Source organism: Perna viridis, chromosome 5, assembly GCF_037379345.1.
Source record: "Perna viridis isolate PV_CMFRI_1.1 ecotype Kerala chromosome 5, ASM3737934v1, whole genome shotgun sequence".
Taxonomy (NCBI): Eukaryota; Metazoa; Mollusca; class Bivalvia; order Mytilida; family Mytilidae; genus Perna; species Perna viridis.
This window is the reverse complement of record NC_142449.1, coordinates 6,165,179-6,187,415: the sequence shown is the minus strand read 5'-3', so window position 1 is coordinate 6,187,415 and position 22,237 is coordinate 6,165,179. Positions and strand designations below refer to the sequence as shown.

The 22,237-nt window shown below is 33.0% G+C and overlaps 1 protein-coding gene across 1 annotated transcript in view; it reads right to left on the bottom strand.

The window, feature by feature from the left end:
- LOC148615744 (thyrotropin-releasing hormone receptor-like) overlaps positions 1-21,986 on the bottom strand; it is a 28,620-nt gene extending 6,634 nt beyond the window's left edge. Inside the window, exon 1 of the mRNA XM_088581561.1 lies at positions 21,214-21,986. Coding sequence (XP_088437687.1) covers positions 21,214-21,969 — 756 coding nt within the window. The 5' untranslated portion in view covers positions 21,970-21,986. The remainder of the gene's footprint in view (positions 1-21,213) is intronic.
- Between the last annotated feature and the right edge of the window lie 251 nt (positions 21,987-22,237).

Genomic DNA, 22,237 nt, shown 5'->3' with positions numbered 1-22,237 from the left:
CATAGTTTTCCTCTCCTCGTTTGTCTACCGCGGACTTGACTTTTTATGAGCAACTCGGCGGGTGTTTCTAGAAAAGCAAATGACGCTTACCCTACCTGTGCACCTGGTCCAAGCGCCCAGTTTTTAGTGGAGTCTGAGTTGCTCATTTGCTTTTTATTACTTTGTATGCATGATTTTAGTTACTTTATGTTCTTTGTTGTGTGTTTCTGTTTTCCATGTCTGGTCTTTGTCCCTGGATTACATTCTTTTGATTACCCTATAACCTTGATTCAAAGTATCTACTTGAACTAGTTCTTCATTATACATGTATATACAGTTCTGATGAATTGAATGTACTTAATACAGAACTACAGTTAGAATGAAAATAAAACTTAAAAATATTCTCTATATAATTCCCGTTATATCAGTAAATTTAATCCCAAGCTGTAATTCCAATGAAAATAGCACTTAATCCAAATCTTGAACTCACATCCCGAATTACATATTATGTTAATGAAAATCATTGCCCTTTAATAATGCGCTAAATCCCAAACGGTTACCTTTTAATCATGAAACTCGTATCACTTAATCATAATCTGCAATTCAAATGGAAATAGCACTTGGTCCATTTCTTTTTATTTCAATGAAAACCATTGCACTACACCCCTAACTACTTATCATATAAATGCATACGATTGCGCTTTATTAATCCACAAAAGTTTGAGGGAAAACAACATTTAAATCCGAATCTTTGAATTCAAGGAAAATCATGCGCTTCATGTAAATCCCAAATCCTAAATTACATATTAATTGCACTTAATCTAAAGAAGTTTAAATGTAATAACGTATACTTAATCCAAACCCATTTCATTGCACTTACAACACCCAAATGATAATTATACAGCCGAAAGCTCATAAGATATAACATTGCAATTGCCTTCAAATTTACTAAATTGAGAGAATAAATCAGCTGTTTAAAGAATCACTCAAGTGTGAAAAAAAAAAACCAACTGGACACCTGAGTGACCACAGGTATATAACACGAAGGTAAGATATTATAACTGCTTTTCAATTTTAGCTCGTCGAGAATGCATGTTTAATTTGTATTGTGGTTCGAAGGTTGCTTTTGTGTAAGAGGAAACATACCCCTACACATGATTTAGACTATATATCTGAAATGTCTAGCCACGAAGAAGGGCACTTTTATGACGCCAATGAGGGCGATAAAACACATGCCAATAAGGGCAATATAGATGCCAGTCAGGGCAAAAGGAGTAAAATTCATGGATAATTGCTAGTCACGGCAGAAATAATGCCATTCAGGACAGCGACGATAGAAGGCATATTTCAGACGAGAGTGTGTCTGACGAGTCCGATTAGAGTCCGCGAGAGTTTCGGAAAGAAATGTTGGGGAAGAACCAGTTCCTACTTCCCAGTTCCGTAAACTTTTGACAGAGGAGAGCAAGGACAATAAAGAACTTTAGAGCTTTTTCGCTGGTAGTTCTGGTAACAAACACACCTACAAAAACTCTAAAAAATTTCATTACAGTGGTGGTCGAGGTGTTGGACACAATAGCCGAAGTTCAAGAGACAGGGTGCTAAGAATTAAAAAACAAACAGGTAAATATTACTGATTTAGAATTTCTTCATTCAGACAGACAAATTTATTCATCTACATGTAGGGGGAAGAATGAATTTTTTCTCAAAAATTGGCAATGCTTAATTTCAGATCCTTAGATTTTGCAAACAGTTAAGGAACTGAAGTAAGAGTTTTGTCAGGACCCTCCAAAACAATCACAAGTTCCAATTCTCTTTTTCAGCAACGAAAAAGAAGGACTAACATACAAAGAAGTTCAATCTCTCTTAGACAAATATGCAATTTGTCAGATAAACAAGGATCAATAATATATTTAAGTCACCTATTCCTTGTCGAGAAGAAAGGGGAGGTCAGAGACCAGTTATATATCTGAGAGATTTGAACGAATATCTGGTCTACAATCATTTCAAAATGGAAGAGATTCATTTAGTGAAGGATCTAATTAAAAAATCAGATTGGATGGTCAAATTAGATCTAACAGATGCTTATTTAACAGTACCAATATAAAAAAAATCATAATAAGTTCCTTCAGTTCGATTGGAAATGAAAAACATTTCGATATCGGTACCCCCTATTGGAATTTCGATGGCCCCTCTGGTATTTACAAAGTCAATGAAAGTTCCAATGAGTTTTCCTCGGAGAATTGCCATTCATTTGGTGGTTTATCTGGACGATATTCCCCTGATAAAATCAATCGGAACAACTTTGTCTGTCCGAGGCACAGATAGCTTCGAAGCTATTAGAACAGCTAGGCTTTCTAATAAACAAAACCAACTCAGTTCTGATACCGTCTCAAGAAATGGTATTTTTGAGGTTTATCCTGAACATAGTAGAAATGGCATTATCACATCAATCACAAAAAAGTCAGAAAATTTAGAAAATGTGCATCAAATTCAAAGCCATAAACAAAATATTAGTTCGGAATTTGTCAGAGGTGATAGGCAATTTAACAGCTTCAATTCAAGCTATTTTTCTACTCCCCTCCATTACAGACATCTTCAAATGGGGAAAAAAATCAAAGATTACGTCAGACAATGAGCTACAATTCTCAGATTGTACTCTCAGAGGAGGCAAAAAGACGAGTTATACTGGTGGATACTTCAGCTAATTCATTGGAACGGACGGACACTGTTATCCATTCAACCAGCTGTGTTGATTCAGACAGATGCAAGCAATCAAGGGTGAGGCGCTGTTTCAGACAAAGTTCAAACTGGGGGCCTTTGGTTAGAAACAGAGAAGCCTCTCCATATAAATGCAGTAACACATGCTGTAAAATCCTTCCTGAAGGACAGAAACAATGTACACGTTCTGGTTCAAACAGACAACAGAACAACTTTGACATACCTGAACAGGATGTGTGGCACGGTTTCCAATGTTTGCAACGCAACAAAATTGCATTAGATATCTGGACTTGGTGTCTACAGAGAAATGTAGTAATCACGGCAGATCTGTTTGCAGACAGAACCAATGCAGAAATTCCAATGTACAAAAGTTGGTTACCAGATCCAGGGCTTATTGCATTTAATGCAATATTTTACCCTTGAAACAATCTCAGACGTGGAATCAGACATCGAAACCACACGATGAATGAAACCATTCAAAGATGAAAAGTTATATGTCACAACGACCAACCAAAGAACCCGATCGAATATCGGTGTGTGCGCTACGTAATTCTGGTCATCGGCTATCATCCAATCTGATTGCTGAGTTGAAAAACACTATGAATTAATGAGCTAATTATAATCTACATACAACAGTAAACAAATGACAAAATGTATTTTAGGGTAGGGAAATATAATTAAAAAAAAACAAAACAATTGTTAGGGCAATTATTAAAAACATCATAAAAAAAACCACAGTGACGTTGTACGTCCCCGTCATTCCATTGATCTTCGGTTGACCTTCGTTGTGCATTGTTACGTTTAACGAATCATCTTGAGGTACAATGTTAGATTTCATGTATGAGCAGCTCACTTCACACAACAATGCAATGGTTACACTGGATTTTACAAGTTGTAGTATGTCGTTCCAACAAGATATTATACAGCTCATACAAAATGTCATGTCGTGCTCCCCCAAAAATTATATACCAAAGAAAACGTGTCATTTCCATAAGATAGTCGTCAAGTGAATTCCTTTTCATAACCATAATTACAAGGATGCCTTGTGACTAAAGTACACATATATGTCATTTTACCGCATTTAATAACCAAATTTTCTGGTACAAATTATTTAAAACACATAAAATTACAATAACACTAAAAAAAGTAAGAATCTCTAATTTATGAAAAGGAATACAATGTAAAATTCTTTTCTTAAGAACATTAAATTATGTTTTAATTAGGAAATAATTCGTGGAGGGTATATTTGTACCCGTTTTAACATGGGCATTTATATTCGATTATTTAAATGAGATTATAAATGCCAAACCTATGTTAGAATGAGTACAAATCTACCCCCTCCACGAATTATTCTTTTTCTTTTTTTGACAAAAATTTCCCTAGGAATAGCCGAAATAACGGCTGTTCCGTTTAACCTCCCCCGTACAGCAGTTTGATTAAATTTGTATATTTATGTCATCGTATGTGTTAAATGTGTGTATTTATATAATGGATTTCAATTAGATAACATCTTAGCCGTTAAGTCATCGTGTGAACGTTTTTAAATGAGCCTTGTCTCGAAGCGACAATGAAAGAAAAGAGATAGTGCGCAGGTGGTAAAGGTGGGGTTGTACCGACATATACTATTTGACGATATGAAGACGTTATATTAGAAATTCCCATAATAGAAAATGACACATATTTGGTCAAAAGGTAATTCCTCAAGGAAATTACTTTTTTAATATCTCATCTGTTTCGTGTTTCTGTTTTCTTTTTTAAAACGCTTAATTTTAACGGAAACACTCCATGGCCACATATGCTATTTCTATTTTTAGGAGACAGCTATTATTTAATTCAACCATTTTTAGCTGTTTCCTTATCTTGTATAACACACCACTCTTTATTTCTCTCAATCTTTCACTGGAAATTGGTTTCCGAGAATTTGTGTTATCAATATTTTAATACAATTGAGTTCTTTATCTTTAAAGTGGATCAAACTTTTACACGGCGCATCCTTTTCTGTCAATTTGCAAAATTATACAAAAGTATGTATTTTCAATGAGCAAATAGTGTTTGAAAAGATGGAAAACAATTGTCCTTAAAATTATTCAAAAAGATAGTTTGGCACAAACCTATATATGGCAAAACTACAAACATTGGTTTTACAAAACCTCTTTCAAGGGGGGGAGATGATTGAGGGGAAAATAATGTATCATAACATAATGGGAATTTTAGTTGTTTTTTTGTTTGTTTTTTGTTTTGATAATACAAGTAAAAAATCGATGACCCCTATTTTCTTTTTTAAAAAAAAGAAATAATGTCAGATAGGTATTCATAATACAAAAAACGAAACTGGGAAATACATAAAATGTTGTAAAAATATATATATTTATATAGACTGTATATAGACTCAATTATCTCGAAATTAAGTTCGGTGACTTATATTTTTTTATCTTAAAATTTTGCAGTATGTTCGTTCAAGGGATAATCTTTGAGAATTAATAGGAAAAACCTGTCTACTGAAAGTATAAGAAAATGATCTACCTTTACTACAAGATTGAAGTCATCACAACGGAAGTTTTATGGTCGTCATCATGAACTCGTGGATAGTTATGGTATATCTATCTGCACCATGAAAACTGATTTATTCGACGGTTCATAGTTTTCCTTTCCTCGTTTGTCTACCCGGACTTGACTTCTTATTAGCAACTTGGCGGGTGTTTCTAAAAAAGCAGAGGACGTTTACCCAACCGGTGCACCTGGTCCATGCTCCCAGTTTTTAGTGGAGTCCGAGTTGCTTATTTGCTTTTGTTACTTTGTATGTATGATTTTAATTACTTTATGTTCTTTGTTGTGTGTGTCTGTTTTCCATGTCTGGTCTTTGTCCCTGGATTACATTCTTTTGATTACCACTATAACATTGGTTCCCTTGATTACTCTTTTAGATGGATTATTTACAGATTTTGATAATAGAACTATTCACGAGCTTTATAATTACACAACGACGGACAGTTTGTAAAAATTTTTTACCAACATTATCTACTTTTTTTATTATACATTCCAAATCTCGCAAAACTTTCGTTTGATTTATGTAATAAATACTTATCGAAGCATTGATAGATAACGGTGCATGTGCCTTTGCGTATATAAATATCACCACAGGAAAATAGCAATAACACTGACCATGCAGTCTCATTGATTCGAGAGCGTAAAGGTTTGCTCTTGCTTTAAAAGTAGAACACAACTGAACTGTCAGTAATAAAGGCGTTTATTGCTCGCTGCAAACGTACCAATTGAAGTCAAATTAATGACAATTGTATTTCCTATGTAATTTGTACCATTGTGATAGTATCTCACTGATACGTTATGGCCACGGATTCTTCATTTCAAAATATAATCAATTGCTTACAGATCATATCTAGCTGATTCTAAAAATGAATCCAAGATTGTTAAAATTAATGATTATATTTTTGTTATGAAAATTTTCGCCATATATCAGCATATTATATGTCAAACGTAATGTATATAGAAAAGCTGAAAGTGGTTCGTAGTTTAGTAAAATACAACACATGATAGGCAATCGTTTTATAAATGCAAACGATTAAAACACTGTTCCCTTATACATCTGCACAACGATGGCATAACCCCATCGAGAAACGTGTCCCATTCTCAGACGAATTTACACTGTCGTGAACCAGAAGGTGAAACTGATTCTTTTTTGTTGGGTTTGTGTTTATCGTTTTTGTGTTAACTTTTAAATGTCTTGCGTTTGGTGTGTACTGGTTTCTTTTACCTTGAATTTCCCAACTACATTTGATTGTTCATAAAACAAAAACAAAAATAAAATAAAATGAAAACTCTTTTATAAACCTATTTATTTCTAGGTTTAAAGGCTTTTTTTGCATTAATGATGGAAAACTGTCATAAAAGTAATAGTATTTCCGGCGTTGACATAAGTAGGTTGCTTTCTGTATTCGTAAGCCTTGATTACTACCATTAAATAAGCCAATCCTGTAGGATATGGAAAACAATATCTGTCATCTGGTGATCCCATTCGTAATTTAACGACTGGACATTTCCGATTCGCACAGCGTTATGTTCTTGTCACAATTCTACGACGGTAAATTTTCTATAAAGAGACTCTCGTGCTTAAGGCTTATTGGACTCTCAATTGATGTCACAGATAAATGTGGCTTGAAGAGGGTTTTAATCATACATACTTCCAACGACTGTTCTTTGATTTGATGTATATCATAAACGTTAAACGTAAGAACTGAAATTTCTGTGTATAATACCTATGTAGACATAAACAAAGATTTATCTATTTATTTTTCACTGGACTCGTAAAAGTGTGCTCGTATACTGTCTTGCTACATGCACTGATAAAACACCAAACCGCAGTTCAGTTTCTTATTTTCTGAATATAACAATAAATATATTTTTGTACAAATATATTAGTCAAGTTAATAAAATTATATACATGTTAATTGTTATGTCCTAAATACGCATGTATCACATCTTAGACTCATTTGTTCTTCTTGCAAGATTTATTAACGAATATATAATAGAAAAATTGACGTTTCTTTTTCAAGAATAATTATATTTTAATCATATATCAGCATTCATTTTCTGTAGTAAATTACATCTATTATCTCGAATAAGCCCCTGTGTGTTCTGTTTACCGATATCGCGTTTTTTTCTCCGATTTAGATTGGATTGTCTAAAATTCAAATGACCTCAGAATTTATTCTTGAAAAAACATTGTATTCAGGTTCAGCAGTCAATGATCATGACCGCGCATGATTTCTGGCAGATAAGGGTTATGAAGACATTCCTAAAGTTTTTACAAAGCTTATAAAATTAAAACCATATTTTCCTTCTGTAGAATTATGTTTCATCCATGATGCATGCTGTCATTTTTTACAGCAATCACCTTCATCAGTTATGCAGGATGTTATTAAGTAAGATGTCAACGTAGTTAACACCAAAATTGTCGATAAGACATACTGTTGCCATACTAGGCAAACGCAGAATAACTGGACCAATATCGATATTAGCCTGGTTCAAATCCGTGCGAAAAAATCATTAGTTTTACATTATGCCACGCCTACAACACCAGTAGGTTCTTCATATGTCTGGAAATCATGAATGGAGTAAAAACACAAAATGATTACAAAGAAAAAAATCCAAATGTTTAAAATTTGGATATCATCAGATATATCAATGAATTATCTGCACAGATAGCAGCTGAGGCTATACGCCACAAGATTACAGGTTTTCGAAGAAATGAATCATTTATTGTTTTCGAAGAAATGGATGTTTGTAGTATCGTGTTAGCTCTATCCAACAACATGATCTTGATAAAGATAATTCATAACTCTTAAGATACCCTGTTGAAAGTGAAAGAGTAATCAAGAGAACCAAGGTTAAAGCGGTAATCAAAAGAATGTAATCCAGGGACAAAGACCAGAAATGGGAAACAGATATACATAACAAAGAACATAAAGTAACTAAAATCATACATACAAAGTAACAAAAGCAAATGAGAAACTTGGACTCCACTAAAAACTTGGAGCATGGACCAGGTGCACTGAAAGAAATGTTATTCCTCGTTTCTTCCTTGAGGGCAAAAAGGAGGTTTAAGATGATTAAGAACTTGATGTACTCATTTTATCATCTGAATCATTTTCTGAACACATACAATATTGTGGTGAATAGTTCAACATCAATTTGAGTTCATATTTCAGATCTGAATATTTTCTCGAATAAAGTATTTTTCATTTCTTCGCCGTGTTGGCGTGGTTAATTAATAAATATATTATTAGCCAATGATGTCTGCATTGGTTATGGCATTAGCCTTTGGTCAGTTTTATTTACCCAAGGCTGCACCTAAGACCAATAATACAAGCAACGCACCAATAACCTAGCCAATGATAGATATAACATTATGATATCATAATATCAAAATTTATTGAGCAAATGACGTTTGTTTTTGTTTTTGTTCTCGTTTCATAAATTGTTTTATGTACCTGTGTAGTATGAAATGAGTCCAGAGTAACAAAGTTTTGATATGTTGAACTCTTTTATTCATATACATTTTAAATATCAGTATGAATATAACGAGAGTAGGTATGGAGGATATATCAAAGAGACATCAACCCCACCGAGATGAAAATGTCAGCACGGCTAAAGTATACATAGAAAATAAACCAAACGAAGTAGAGATGTTTAATACTGCCTTTCGTTTTGATCTTGTTGAAAGTAGAAATGAGGAAATGAGGTTAGATTGGTTTTCGGTAAGAAACTTAGAGTTTTACATGCATACTTTGGCACTACATGCAAATATGCATAAAAAATTAAATGCCTGCGAAGAGAAATTATCACACTTAGGGATTTTTACTTGTTAAAAACATTTGAAAGAAAAATGATAGATTATATTCAAACAGATACTAAAAATAAACCGTATATTCAAAAGAACATGCTGTACATTCAAATATATAGGCGTTTGTCTTTAAGACTTGGTAAATATTGATGAGTACACAAGATTTTTGAATGGCAAACGATGGTTAGAACAGAAGGGATAAAACATAAGTTGAATAACCCCAAAAATCTAAAACAAAAAATGAAGCAATAGCAAACAAAAACAAAAAAAAAAACAAAGAAAAAAGAAGAATCAAAAACAAAAAGATGAAGGAGAAAACCAAAGAAAACTAACAGTCTTGAATTAAATTCAGTTTGTTTGGTTAAATATCAAAAATACTTTTTTGTACTTGAACTGAAATTTTAAATAAACAACAAGGAATTCCTAAATCTAGACCTTCTTCCACTGGACCTAATCAAAACTTTCACATGAATTTGCTGAATGAAAAACTCCAATATAATTGTGATAACTTTCGTTAATTTCTGCAGCAAATACGGTTTATGACAACAAAAGACAAAACATCAGAAAAGAACCCCTTTTAAAAGGAATTATAGGTTACCCAGTAGTAAGACTTGGCTGACCCAAAATATATCAGTTTTTAGTTATCTTATTTATCAAAATTTGAAATAATACAAATTTTAAAAAAATCTAAAACATCGAGGCTTCATATCAAATATTGAACGTGGTAGAACCTCTCGGTTTTGGCTTCCTACTTTGATAGTTTGGATTTTTTGCTATATTTATACAATTAAACAAATATCCATTCTATTAGATTGGTCAGATTCATTTTTTTTTTAAATTTTCAGATTTTTTCCAATGTGAAATTTAAATTAACATAACTAATATTTTATTCGTAGATTTATGCGAGTTTATCCGATTCCAAATTTCTAATGGGCATAAAAAGAAACTGGCGGAATAAACAGAAACTGAATCAAATAAATGTAAATGACATATTAAACTATAATGCACTTTGACATTCAGACATTTTGAACCTGCAAAATTCGTTGCTTTTTGTAAACTTTCCATATGGAACTTCACTTTACAAATTAGCAAGATATATAAAAAAAAATGATTGAAGGAAATTGCCTTCATACTTGAATGCTGACATTCAGTTTGGTAAATTAGATTTCAGAATACTGAAAAAAAAATTTAGTTGCCATTGTTTAAAATCAGCACGATGTTAAAAAATTATCAGAAAATGTACCACAGTTGTGAAATATTATGTAAAAATAATTTTAAAAAATTGAATTATGGGAAAATTTTGGGGATACCCTAGGTCAACGACCTTCAATCATGCTAAGCTAATGAGGAATCAATTTCTACTATGAAATCTGTGAAAACTTGTGGCGTGCATTTCTAATTATCGTAATAATCTTATTTTATTTAATCACTGATAGTTTAAACATGTTATTTTTCATCAAACAACAAATAGATTAAACACAAGTAATTTTTAACTTAGTGAAGTCCTTTCCATAAAACACATTACTAGTATATACTTATATAGTAACGAAGTAATGTACTAACAGATAACAGAACTTCGCAAAGACTATTTCTTTGTCGTTTGGTCGTTTGGTTGTAGAATGATCTGTTATGTATTCTCTTATAAACCTCATGTGTGTACATATAACTAATCATTATTATGTGATGGGACGATGTATGTTGCTTTTTAATAAAACCAACAAACGTTTGTGATTATTTTCTCTTTATTGTTAGTTTGCTAACTGAATTATGGTTGTCATTGCGGATACCAGCATGCATGCTTATAAACACCTTCACAATATTTGTTTGCTGTAGTAACTGAATTGTTCATATCTTCAATATATATATTTTTCAAAGGTTGGCACTTAGGTTGATTAACTCAAATTTAATGTCGGGTAAAAATGCATAATATATCAAGCTCATTACTTCTATGTCGTTACATATCCATTTTGTTTCGTTTAGACAATGTATCTAGGGAGCGTGGCTAAATTAATTGGCAATAACTATAGTACAAAGTCTTGTGTCACAGAAACAGTAATTGGACATTTAACACGAATTTTCAATTATATATTAGATATTCAACGCTTATCGAAGAATAAAATTTTATTCAATTCTTTTTTTTTTTGCTACTATTTCTGTTTCTCTTTCTATAATTTTGTACTCTAGTCGTGTACTAATAATGCGAATTTGAGCATTCGTTGAATTTGGTTATTCGTTTAAAAAGTGATTACATTCCTGCTGGTATAAATTCCATTTTATTCCTACTTAACTAATCTAATTTCAAACATCTTTTTTGCCCTTCTGTCTTAATGCTGTAAGTGACTACGATTATGATAGAAAATCCTACGTGTCACAATCACAAATATAAAAAAAGACACATTACAGAACACAACAAATATTTTTCACGTGAAATTCACATGAAATTAACATAATTATCATATGAAATTCACATGCAATTAACATGATTATCATGTGAAATTCACTAAACACGAATTTCTTGTGAACATTTCCTGTGAATTTCACGTGAAGGCTTCATTCACCCGAATTTCACGTGAACTCTGTCACTTAGTTTATTTGCTCAATTCAGGTGAAAATCATGTGAAATAATTTTGCCTGTGTATCCTGGTTCCAGGTATTTTGTTACAGCCATACACTCTCACGATTTATATTTGTATATGTTTAACATACTGAATATCGGGAACCAGTCTACTTATACCGCCACTCTTTAGGTTTACAAATATCTTTGTACTAAAATATTATCCACGTGTACTTTCACGTGTTAAAAAAAAATTTCCATCATAAAATATGGGATTCTTAATTTTTTATCACAACCACATTACACGTATGTTCTGGATACCATCTATGTAATCTATATGGTGTGATAAAACTTTGTAGAAAATTCCTCAAGGGAATAATTTAAATGTAGATATATAGAGTTAAGGCTTTATCTGCACGTATTGCGATATTTTAAGATACGTATCATTCATTTCATGTCAAATCGTCGTAAAATTGTAATCTCTGCATATGTGTTCTATATATTTGTTGTAGTAACATTTAAAAAATACTGCTTATGAGTATTCCATATGTAATTTCCGATTTGTTTTTAAGAGAAGAATGGTCCAAGTTCTCTGTGGCAGATATAAAAATCAAGACATCAGCAAGGAAAATTACACGAGAAAGAAAATGTTGGTTAAATTTTGCTTAATTTCGTTGAACAAAGTTGGGGTTTTATGATTTTGAGTTTTTTAGTTTGTAATGTATATATTTCAGAATGTGAACCACTCTATTCATTACACTGCTTCATCATGCTTTTCACAATAATGGGAAGGTAGCGTATGCATATAAGCATATGAAATATGCAAATGAAAACTTGTGTTTTTTTAAGTGTTAAGAAACAGTATATAAAAATGTTTCCTGCATTATTCATTCTAGTGAATTTTCCAATGAAAGGATGTTTCAACAGCTGCCAAAATGTACAATATATATTTCAGTTTTAACAGTAATTACTTTTGTTGGTGGGGCCTTTTAAAGCTTACTTGAAGCTGTGTTTACACATATTGAAGACCTTTTTGGTGATCTCTTTAAGTATTTACTATTTTTGTAAATGTTATACAATGGTACATGTGTTGCGTTTCGCCATGTATGTTCCGTTTTTTCTGTAATGTATTATATGTCGAGTCATATTTTGACTATTAAACCATCGATTGTGTTGTAACCATAATTAGATTTACATCTAATCATACGAGCCCATTGTGTCATTAAATCTCACTCTTTAATGTGAGTGTCACGTGTATGAAACCTTTTGGAGAGACCTGGTGTTACTGATCTTGTTGTTTGGAATGTAGTTACCTTCATAACCTTTTCTTATTACTATTTATATGAATGTACTCCCAAGAAATTGTCATTTTTCTACAATATACTCAATATGAAAATATCTCTGTATGTAAATTAGATGTAGAAAACACAGTTATTACAATTGGTCACCGTAAAAAGTTCAATCAGTTTCACCAATATGTGACTAAGTTTTCATGTGGTACTGTCTGGATTTTTTCAAGATTTTGCTTTTATGTGCATGTGAAAATATTATTCCTTAAGTACTGCAAATAATTTTCCATTTGTGACCTTGCTTTGTTGATATACTTCATGTCGACTTTCGGTTTAATTACTATTGTTTCATTTACACCTATCTCCATGGTTCCTTTAAGTCATTTATTAAGAGTGTGCATCAGGCTTTGGGTAATTAAAATCGGTAATTGCAATCAATAACAATTAGATATATTTCGGAAGTAATTACAAAGCACAAGTAATTGAAGGAATGTTCAATTACTTGTATTTGAAAGTATTTAATTTTTTTTAAATACTTTAAATACAATTACATTTCAACATCCTCCCAAGTCAGGGTTTTGAGTTCACCCTCGCTCCCTAAAACCCCTGACATCACGCATTCATATTTAGCGTCCAGTCAATTCTGATTAGTTGCTTCTCCGAGTGAGAAGCACCAATGAAACTTGATTTGACATAAAATGTCCGTGAAAGGTAAACAATGATACGAGTAACTGATAGTTGTAAGATGTCACAAATGATTCAATATGACCAAAAAAATGATAACTGTAGATTCTGTTTAGAGTCTTTAGCGAAAAAAATGACGTTACGTGTATGTAGCCATTTTGTAAGTTATATCGAAGAGTTTCTATTACGAGTGATTTCATTGGATTTTGGATCCGGGTTAAATTTAGGTAACTCACTAGATGGCGCTGGACGATATCCGCTAAATATCAACGATTGATGTCAAGGGTTTGAGGGAGCGAGGGTGGACTCAAAACCCTGACTTGAGAGGATTCATTCCAAATACATTGCAATTTAATGATAAATTGATCTATCCCATATGTTTCCTGGAGTTAGTTATCTAAGCTAAAAGGACAAGATTGATCAAACAGTATGAATAGTAAATAAAAAAATGTTGCATATAATTATATTTTGATCAATTACAATAATCAGTGTATATTAGCTATATATTTTCAAATACGTTTTAAAAGAGTATATTGACAAACATCAAAACAAATTGATCAAACCTTTTATCATTTGTTATCTGTTAAAAACTTTTGTTTCTGTCTGATTAATCTCTTAATCTACCTTTGACAGTCATTAATCTTGTTTCCCCTAGATAGTGTGATTTAATAGTGAAATCATTTTTTTTCCTATTTGTAGTGTAATCACATTTAGGAAAAAAATCCTTTTGAAAACCAAAGTAATTGCAATGTTATGTATTTGACAAAAATTCCAAAGTAACTGAGAGTATCTATTTACTTTCAGAAGTATTTGAACCCAACCCTGGTGTGCATAGGGCATTTTCGAACAAATTTAATAAAATCTCGGAGTTTACCAAAAATGACCTATAAATGCATAAACATGGGATATCTTTTAGGACTTTATGGATTTGAAATGTCATTAAGAGAAACGGATGTATCATTGTAATGAAATGTCAAAGGAATGCAATTTTATTTCATTAATTATTAGCAAAACATTGATTATTTATAGCAAATGTACTATTATTTTGAGATCATTATAAAGTCGATGCTAATGAATAGTATAGTTTTCCATAACAGAAATATAGTTCATGTGAAAGTGTACTGTAATTTGATATGGCAAAAAGTTCGAAGCTGCATCTTTGACTAGAGGGTTTATAGCTTGCAATAAGGACTGTAAAGTTACTTATGAGGTATCCTTCAATCGGTCGTAATTATTGTCCTCATGACTTTTGGCCGTTTATGTTTATTAAATAAAAATCTTTAATATTCCCAACGGTTAAATTGTATTGTAATGCATAACATATGTTCCATATTACGGTTGTTCTATGCTCTTTGCTGTGTGTGTCTGTTTTCCCTGTCTTGTTTTTGTTCTAGGAATATTTCTATTGATTTCAACTCGAACCTTGGTTTCCATGATTACTCTTTCCACGCATAGATATACTGATGGTTCAAAATTTATTCTGTATCTTTAGAGCTTTTACACCACTGTATACAGAAAAGGAGGACCGAAACTTTTAAGGTTGATATTTTTTGAGAGATTTTGTGAAAGCGATTGGGTTGACAAGTGAATGTCTGTTCTCAGCAAGACCCTCCGTGCGATTTTTCATTGAATTTTCTGTTGTGTTTTCTTGGTTCTTTGGTTTCCATTCTTTGATGTTTGTTTTCTGGCTTTTTTCAACATTTTGTCTACTAGTTTCAAAAGTTTTCAGATAGATTGTTTGTTACTTAGACTTTACGTATCCTAACATATTCTGGTACTCAATCTGTCACCTCCTATCTTGATCTACACTTTGAAGTCGAGTGTAAAGGAAAACGATTGACCAAATTATACGACATACGCGACGACTTTTCATTCCGTATTGTCAACTTTCCTTTCATATGTGACAGCATTCCTTCAGCACCTGCGTATGGGAGTTTACATATCACAACTCATGCGTTATGCCAGAGCTTGCCGTAACCATGCAGACTTTTTGTGTCGCTCTAGAGTACTTCCAATTAGGCTTATGGAACAGGTTTATGTTGCTACAAGATTGAAGTCATCAATACAGAAGTTTTATGGTCGTAATAATGAACTCTTGGATTGTTACGGTGTATACATTTGCACCATGAAAACCTATTTGTACAATGTGTCATAGTTTTCCTTTCCTCTTTCGTCTACCATGAACTTAACCTTTTATGAGCAACACGGTGGGTGTTTCTAGAAAAACAGAGGACGCTTACCCTACCGGTGCACCTGGTCCATGCTCCCAGTGAAGTCCGAGTTGCTCTTTTACTTGTGTTACTTTGTATGTATTTTTTTTGTTATTTTATGTTCTTTGTCGTATGTGTCTCTTTTCTATGTCTGGTGTTTGTCCCTGGATTACATTCTTTTGACTTCGGCTAGAATCTCGGTTCCCTTGATTACTCATAAGTCACAATGTTGAAGTGTTGTTTGTGCATGCTGTGATTATAATGTATATGTGTGCACTTGTGTTTGAGATAATCAAATAAAATATTGTATATTGTTACGTTGGCTTCATTCATGAATTGCAATCTGGATTTTATAACAACTTTAAACTATTTTTGCAGTTCTAGTGAATGTGACATGAACTATTAACTTAAATAAACTTGGTTTTCATTGCTTGCTGCCATGTTTATACCTGCGTGGAATCCACTTTATCGTGAATAATTTCTACGTCAACTGGTTCGTGGTTACTGGGTCATTATGAAGAATGTTGGTACGTTAATTTTATATTTTAAACTACTAGTATACATATTTTTCTATAAGAAATACAGTTTGTATATCTTAGAATGGAAATCGTACTTTTTTCTTGTCGTAACTAAAAATGCATCAATGTCATAAAGCTTGTGTTTATGTAGAGTCTCATAAACATAATCCTTGTCATAATGAATAGATTTGACAAAGCAACACAATTTTTGGGGTGGAGGTTATATCGTTCCAATCACAGTTAAACTAAAATTCAGGTCAAACCATTAACACTATATTTAGCACTAATTTATAGCAAATCTTTTTAATGATAGTTCACAATATTTCTGTTATCATGTGAAACCATGATAAGATTATTTAATGGTAAGGAGGGTTTTGTCATTCCTCAGTAAAACCAGAAGACTGAAAATGGCAACCCAAGAGCTATATATGTCTTTTTTAATGACTTGCTATTTAATACAACAATTTACTGAAACCATTGAATATCCCTCTCGAGAATAGTTAAGTGATTCCTGAATCTATTTATGTCGTGGAGTTATTGGAGTCAATTACCATAAAATAGTCGAACAGCTTAATATCTGGCATATCAGTCTCAAGAACATACTTTATCGCGATCGGCCAGGAAACAATTTACTATGTACGTTTCAAGCAATAAAATTTGGCGTCGTGCTTTAATCTCAAAGGAAGTTCCCGTGCACAGTGAAATCAGTTGTAATCGTCTTTAACCTATCTTAATCTTTCTCATGAATGTCATTATCAAATTCAGAAAGAACAACGTTTGAGATCATGTCAATATAAATAGCATGATTGGCCTCTGATAATTTAATCTGTCTTTGCCTCGACAATTTACCCATCTGTTATAATTGATTTTGCGGCTGTTATATGTGTAAACTGAAAATGTGAACGACTATAATGGTGTCTACTTTGGTTTGTATTGTAAGCGTTCGTTATTTTGCTGCACGTAAATGTGTTCTTTATAATAGAATTTCCGATGGAACATTTCTTATAGATTATTTTATAATGAAAATTCTTTTGGGAACATTTGTTATAGTAAGTTTATTCCATTAGGAACATATATTACAACCAAAATTCCCGAGGAACTTATATTCTTTAACATTCAATCTTTTGGAACTTGTGTTTCCTTGACCTGTATAAAATTACGGTATAAAATAAGCGGTACCTATAGACTTAGTAAGTCTAAATAAAGTGTACTCGGACAGGGTGGTTGAGTTAACAATACTCAAATCGAGTCATATCCTACGGTTTAATGATATATGAAATAAGACACCTGACAGTTGTATCATATTTACCACTAGTAAAGTAAACTACAACCACAGTCTGTACAACAGTTTCCATGGTAAATGAAAATATGCAGTTTAATCCTAGAACACGTTACTGTATCGTGTGGATCTGAATTTACTTTTTACGGACATTTCTTTCAACACATCTGTCTTGGCGAACATTTTCAAGTACATGTATATGCCTACGAACAACGGTTTTATGTTTTTCTTTCAGCACGGAAGTCATAAAACTATATGATAGATTTACAGAGATCAATATTTAACAAACAGGAGATAGTTCATATAATTGATAACTCATTTTTTAAAACACGTATTTAGATGAATATGTTTAAGGTTCTTATGACGCATGCTGATCATGTTTTAAGATATCGCAAATGGAAGAGAACACTGGTGAATGTGTCTTTCCAAAACAGTGCCATTCAAATGACTTCTACAGTGTTAATTCAAAGTTGTTAACTTATTTTATATAAAGGCATTGATTAAATAACAAGATTCTATATAATAACAAGTTACACCTACAATCGTAGTGTCATTATGTTCCTTGTTTATATACGTCCTGGTGCTTGTCGCTGTAACAGCTTGTTATGTGTGATTGATACGTCCTGGTGCTTGTCGCTGTAACAGCTTGTTATGTGTGATTGATACGTCCTGGTGCTCGTCAATGTAACAGTTTGTTATACGTGGTTCTATACGTCCAGGTGCTTGTCTCTGTAACAGTTTGTTTTACGTGGTTTGATACGTCCCGGTGCTTTGTCGCTGTAACAGTTTGTTTTACGTGGTTATATACGTCCTGGTGCTTGTCACTGTAACAGTTTGTTATACGTGGTTTGTTACGTTCTGGTGCTCGTCACTGTAACAGTTTGTTATACGTGGTTCTATACGTCCTGGTGCTTATCTCCTCTGTAGCATTTTGTTATACATGGTTCTATACGTCCTGGTGCTTATCTCCTCTGTAGCATTTTGTTATACGTGGTTTGATATGTCTCGGTGCTTTGTCGCTGTAACAGTTTGTTATACGTGGTTCTATACGTCGTGGTGCTTATCTCCTCTGTATAATTTTGTTATACGTGGTTTGATATGTCTCGGTGCTGTGTCGCTGTAACAGTTTGTTATATGTGGTTTGATACGTCCTGGTGCTTGTCACTGTAACAGTTGTTATGCGTGCTGATATACGTCTTGGTGCTTGTCGCTGTAACAGTTTGTTATACGTGGTTTGATACGTCCCGGCGCTTGTCGCTGTAACAGTTTGTTATACGTGGTTATATGCGTCCCGATGCTTACCATTGTAATAGTTTGTCATACGTGGTTTGATGTACGTAGTGCTTGTCGCCGTAACAGTTTTTTGTACGTGGTTTTATATGTCCTGGTGCTTGTCGCTGTTACAGTTTGTTATACGTGGTTTGATACGTCCCGGCGCTTGTCGCTGTAACAGTTTGTTATACGTGGTTATATGCGTCCCGATGCTTACCATTGTAATAGTTTGTCATACGTGGTTTGATGTACGTAGTGCTTGTCGCCGTAACAGTTTTTTGTACGTGGTTTTATATGTCCTGGTGCTTGTCGCTGTTACAGTTTGTTATACGTGGTTTGATACGTCCTGGTGCCTGTCAGCGTTTTAATTTGTGGTTATAAACATTCTAGCGCATGTCACCATAACAATATGTAACACGTGGTTATATACATTCTAGCGCCTGTCACCATAACAATTTGCAACACGTGGTTATAAACATTCTAGTGCTTGTCACCGTAATATTTTACTTTACGTGGTTATATACGTTCTATTGAAAATAGTGTTAAATCGTAACGTCATCAGTTCTCTCGGTAATAAAAGTGCCAATAGTCATTCATTTTAAGCCAGAAAATCATTTTTCAAAATAAATAGCAAAACTTCAAAAACTTTCGCTTATAATTTGTAAAACATCATGAAAATGGATCTAGAAATAACTTTCAAATTTAAAAAAAAATGCGATTTTGCATAGAAACAAAGGGAAAATTTACAAATGACCGAACACTTTTGGCATGTTTCTGAAGCTAATTAAGATTATCTTATAGATAAATTATTTTAAGGTAATATGAGGAAGGTAAACGCTCCCGAAGAAACATCTTTCGTAATTTTTGTCAGCCCTGTTTTCATTTACTTCTAAAATTATAAAATTTGTTATGATATACGGTTTTTTTTCCTGATGTATTCTCTTATTATCATGGTCTGAAATATGTATGGGTCAAAATTTCTGGCTTTGGAAGGAACTGTGGGCTGCATGGTCCGAAATGTCTTTGGATCTAATTGTCTCGGTTATTGATAAGCTGATCATGATAAAGTTATTTTTGTAAACATTCGGGTGCCATGTTTTGACCACCCCTATCTGGGAAAAAGCTAAGATTCGATTTGCATTTAATCATCGAAGCTAGCTAATGTTTCCTAGAAAGGTGTGGTGCTCAAGTGCATTTACAAAATATTCGAGAATGAAGCTGCCATGATGCTATTTTTAAGCTCCCGATTTTACATGCACAAACCGGATATTGATGTTTTTTTGGCCAAAAGTATATTGAACCCAGTTGATAATAAAACCATTAATGCTCTCGGCGTAGTATTAACAAATAGAAGTTTTATTACTGAGCAAACATCCTGATTTGTGGAACAATTTGATGTGTCAGTCTCTAATAAAAATAAAACAAGCTATTCAACATTTTATTTAACTTTCGGAAATTTTTACCGGTCATGTGCGACTCGATGAATGATTCTAATAATGAAAGAAAAATCATCCCCTACAGCGTACCTGATCCATATCCCATTTTGTTTTTACTTTGCCATGCACGTTGAATATAGGCTGTTTTTTTTAATTTATTTTTTTGCTAAATTCAATAAAATAAACTTGTTCTCTTGGCAGACCGCAACCTGCAAATCACTCCAAAAAGTTCTAGTATAAGCTGATGTTTTATTGATATTTCCGTGTAAAATAGAAACGACATGATAACTACAATTAATTGTATCACGTGGCCTTAATAACCTTTGGCCTGTCGTTACAACTGATATTGGCACTACCAACAACGCTTTCGAATTTACTGACGAAAACCTGAAACAATTACCGATTATATTTCATTTGATATTTTAACGAATTCGCTACAAGATAACAAAATCCACACAAAAGGACAACCAAGTCGATAAAACCATGCATATTTCAAAAACCGATCCTCATAACACCCGTGGCATTAGTCTTATTACTGTACGGTTTTGTCATAGTCATAACTATTGAAATAACTTATAATGTAAAATAATGCCAATTTCTGTGAAAAAAGATGAATAAATTTTTCACTTGCAGAAGTGATATGCATCATAAGAATTATAACAAAGTTAAAAGATTGCTTCGTTCCTCTCTATTTAACAATTGCTGCTGAAGTCCAAGTTTTATTTTAATTCAATTATTTAAAACAGTAAGGAAAGTATCAATTAATAAAACTAATGGTGAACTATTCTTTTTTAGGTAAACTAAATTCAATTCATTACGTAAATATCAGGAAACAAGTTAGTGAGTATAGAAGTTTTTAACCGCAAACCCAAAGAAATGTTTCACAAGTAACATTTAATATATTAGAACTTACCTGTCTTCTAGATGACACTGTAGCTTGACGTCGTTCTTCAAAACATTTCTGTCTGCGAGAGCAGTAGATAGATGTGTTGTACAACATGTGTACTATAGAAGAGTAAAGAATAGCGGTAATTAGTAATGGTATTATGTAAAATAACACTAAATCTATCACATAGTACAATCTGTATTGGTGTCTCTCTAGTCTGTAGCCACATAGCTCCATTTTGTTCCCCTTTAAATCTATTTTACAAAGTACTTCACTCAATCCTAGCCATGGTCCACAATACATAAACGCAAAGCACCATAGTCCCACGATAATCTTCTTTGCACGTTCAGTTGTGCACATGATTTGTGCCTTCATCGGATGACAGATTGCTATGTATCTTTCTACTGTGAATGCAGTGATAGAAAGCGCAGAAGCGTTAGCTCCGAAATACTGAATGAATACTACTAGCGAGCACAAAGCATAACCATACGGCCATTCTCCTCTCCTGTAGAATGGATCTGCTGTGGCCGGCAGCGCTGCGGACAACAGCAGCAGCAGGTCAGCATAGGCTAGGCTGAGCAGGTAACAATTAGTAGTGGTGTGCATACTCCTACGTTTAATTATGACAACAATGACTAAAATATTTCCAACAAAACCCATAACAAATATAACAACTACGATAGATACGGCAAGAACGATGTAACATTCTGAATAATACTCGTATTCATCAACACATACACACATTTCTGTTTCATTTGTCACGTTACATGTTATATTGAACATTTCAAGTTTTTTTCCTGCTAAGGTTCAATATATCATAGACTTTTTCTAACTTTTTAAAATAGATAAGCTTACGAATACACACTTAATCCAAAACCAGACAAACAATAACTTGTTCTTTATATGATTAGCGTTACCAGTGCAGTTCAGAATACATTCAAGATATATTCAAAATTTTTTAGCTCATTTCCAAAGAGATTATCGAGCAAATTAAATTGAACGAACTCCGTCGAATCCTCTCAGAGATTTAAAGTAATCGATGACGATCAAA